Below are 2,652 nucleotides of genomic sequence, written 5' to 3'. Positions count from 1 at the left end.
CATCCATAAAAAACATCTAGATGTGAGTTAGCAATTCTGTTGTTTTTTTAGCTAGCGAAGCAGTTGGGAAGAAAGGCATATTGTGCAGTTAATACGGAGCGAATCCTACGTACACGGTGCTTTTTTTTTGCGGGGTTCCTACGTACACGGTGCGACCGGCCGAAATTTCGGCCGGCGCACGGGCGCGTATCGCTCGCCTTGACAGATACCTAAGCTACATGTAAAACCATAGACCAGCCCTAGAATGTACGAGGCGTACAACAAGTGCAACTGCGTACGTACGCTATGCGTGATCTTTAATGATCTTGACCTGGAGGCCGCCACCATGGCGCTCCTCCACGGTGTAGCCCGCGTACGTGCCCAACAGCCGGTCCCAGATCACGAAGAAGGGCTGCGAGAAGTTGCGGCGGCCGCCGCCGAGCTGGTGGTGCACGTCGTGGTACGCCGTGTTGTTGTCACGGAAGACGGCGTGGAGCGGGTTCCACGGCACCAGCACCCCGCAGTGGTCGTCTATCCCCTTCACGGTGGCGAACATGAAGAAGGCCGCGGCGGCGCGCGGGCCCATCCCGGAGGCCAGGAAGGCGGCCGCGCCCGACAGCGTCTCCGTGAGCACGCCGTCCACCGGGTGGTTGTACTGCGCCGCGAACGCGTAGGGCGCCACAACGCGGTGGTGCCACGAGTGGAACCGCCGGTACATGTACCGGCTCGAGTGCATCACCCGGTGCATGAAGTACTGCCACGCGTCCAGCACCACCATGGCCACGGCGAACCTCGCGGCCGCGTCCAGGAACGACGCCGCCGCTGTCGACGGCTGGCTCCGACCGCCGGACTTGGCGTCGATGCCGCCGTCTTGCTCACCGCCTGTCAGCTGAATATAAACAAGAACAACGATTAGTAATATGTATGTATAGTTTTACAAGAACAGAGTAATACGTATTGGACGAGTAGTAAACGCGACTAGACTACTCTACGAGAGTTCCGTACGCAGGCGGCATGCAGAAACTCGTAAATGAGCGGCTGGTTCAGCCCATGCATGTTTGTGTCGGACCTGTCGGTCGGCCAGGAATGCTGAACAGGGCCGCGTGTGCATGCATGCAGCACAAAGTGGACGGGACTTGACACGGGTGGCTGCCAATATATTGATTCTTCATCCCCAGCATTTTTATGTGTGCGTGTCAGGGGATCGTTTTTATTTTTGGTGTGGAATTTTGTGCAGTTTTTAATGCACTCTACTTCGGCATATATACTGTTCCCTCCGTTATTAAATATAAGTCTTTGTAGAGATTTTATTATAGACTATAAACGGACTAAAATGCGTTAATCTACACTCAAAAATGTATTTATATATACATTCGTATGTGGTTTATAATGAAATCTCTACAAAGACTTATATTTAAGAACGGAGGGAGTACACGGTTAGCGCACAAGATACATCTCTTCAAAGGAAGAGACAATACCAAACAAATGCTAATATATTCATCATGGAAAATGTACTCATAGCATATTTATTTGACATATAATATATGTTGGCATTTTTCTATAAATTTGGTGAAACATGAGAAAATTTAACTTGAAGACAAAACTTCGAGAATCTATTTTGTGGGGAGGAGGCTCTTGTCTCTTGGTAGTACGTATTACTTGCACTTCGAAAGAACAAACTATGGAACTACAATAAGTAGGAGTAATATATATGCCTTCATTTTCGTTGGAAAAGAGGTACCCTCATTTGAAATGATGTTAACTATTAGTGCAAGATTTTCATGAAGACGGGAACCCACATACACAGACGGAACACATCGTCGATGATACTTCTTTTTAAAAAGAAATTTATAAGAGATGGTGGTTCTCTTTTCTTGAGTGACCAAATCATGCAAAACAAGAAGATGAAGACATGAATTCAAGGTGATATGTACAAACATACTTACAGTCTAAGTGTGTGTGTGCAATGCAGCTGAGACGAACTTGAGACTAACCTTGAGCACAGCAACTGAGATGGCAGCCTGGATGGCCTGCTGCAGGAGCACGCCCTTGACCACGTCCCTCTTGGACGCCATGTTCTTGGTCTCCTCGTCCCTCCTCGAGTGAAGCCTGTACTTGGCCAGGGCCTTGCTGCTCCCCAGCACCTCGTACATCCCGGAGTAGAGCCAGTACACGGCCACCGGCGCAAGCGTCACCAAGAGCTCCTCGCCGCCGATGGCGATGAACCCCATGGCAAAGCGCGTCCGTACGTACCACGCGACCCACAGCTAGCCTGGCTCTGTTTATACCGCGCGCTAGCCGGCCTGTGTAGCTTGCAGCCTGTCCTACGTGCGTCGTGCGAGTGTGCGACAGTAGTGAGAGATATCGGACTCGCTTCGCTCGCCAGGTTTATATAGGCGACCTGAGAAGGCCTCCGCGCGACACGAAGGAGACAGAGACATGAGAAAATAGCTCGCAGAAAGGGACAGACGTATACTGGACGACGTTGGTGTCTTGGTCAGAGATGAAACCCTGCAGTGCGTAACGGAGCTTCATGTGGATTGTCGTGTGTAGACTTCACGTCTAGGATCCGGATCTTCTGATCATCTGTTGACGCGTCTTGGACCTGTTCTATATATGGTGGCGAAGCCCTGGGAGCGCAACAAGAAATTGTCCACTTAACAAGGCGCAGGT

General features: G+C 50.6%; 1 protein-coding gene across 1 annotated transcript; it reads right to left on the bottom strand.

Moving 5' to 3' along the window:
* Nucleotides 1-283: 283 nt before the first annotated feature.
* LOC125548458 (sphinganine C4-monooxygenase 2-like) lies at nt 284-2,305 on the bottom strand. Its single transcript, XM_048712048.1, has 2 exons — nt 1,974-2,305; nt 284-868 (listed from the first exon to the last, which is right to left on the bottom strand). The coding sequence occupies exons 1-2, from the start codon at nt 2,208-2,210 to the stop codon at nt 284-286; spliced, it is 822 nt and encodes a 273-aa protein (XP_048568005.1). The 5' UTR covers nt 2,211-2,305.
* Between the last annotated feature and the right edge of the window lie 347 nt (nt 2,306-2,652).

Source organism: Triticum urartu, chromosome 3 (genome assembly GCF_003073215.2).
Source record: "Triticum urartu cultivar G1812 chromosome 3, Tu2.1, whole genome shotgun sequence".
In the NCBI taxonomy this organism is placed as follows: Eukaryota; Viridiplantae; Streptophyta; class Magnoliopsida; order Poales; family Poaceae; genus Triticum; species Triticum urartu.
Note: the sequence above shows the minus strand (reverse complement) of the source record. Positions and strands in the feature narration are given on the sequence as shown.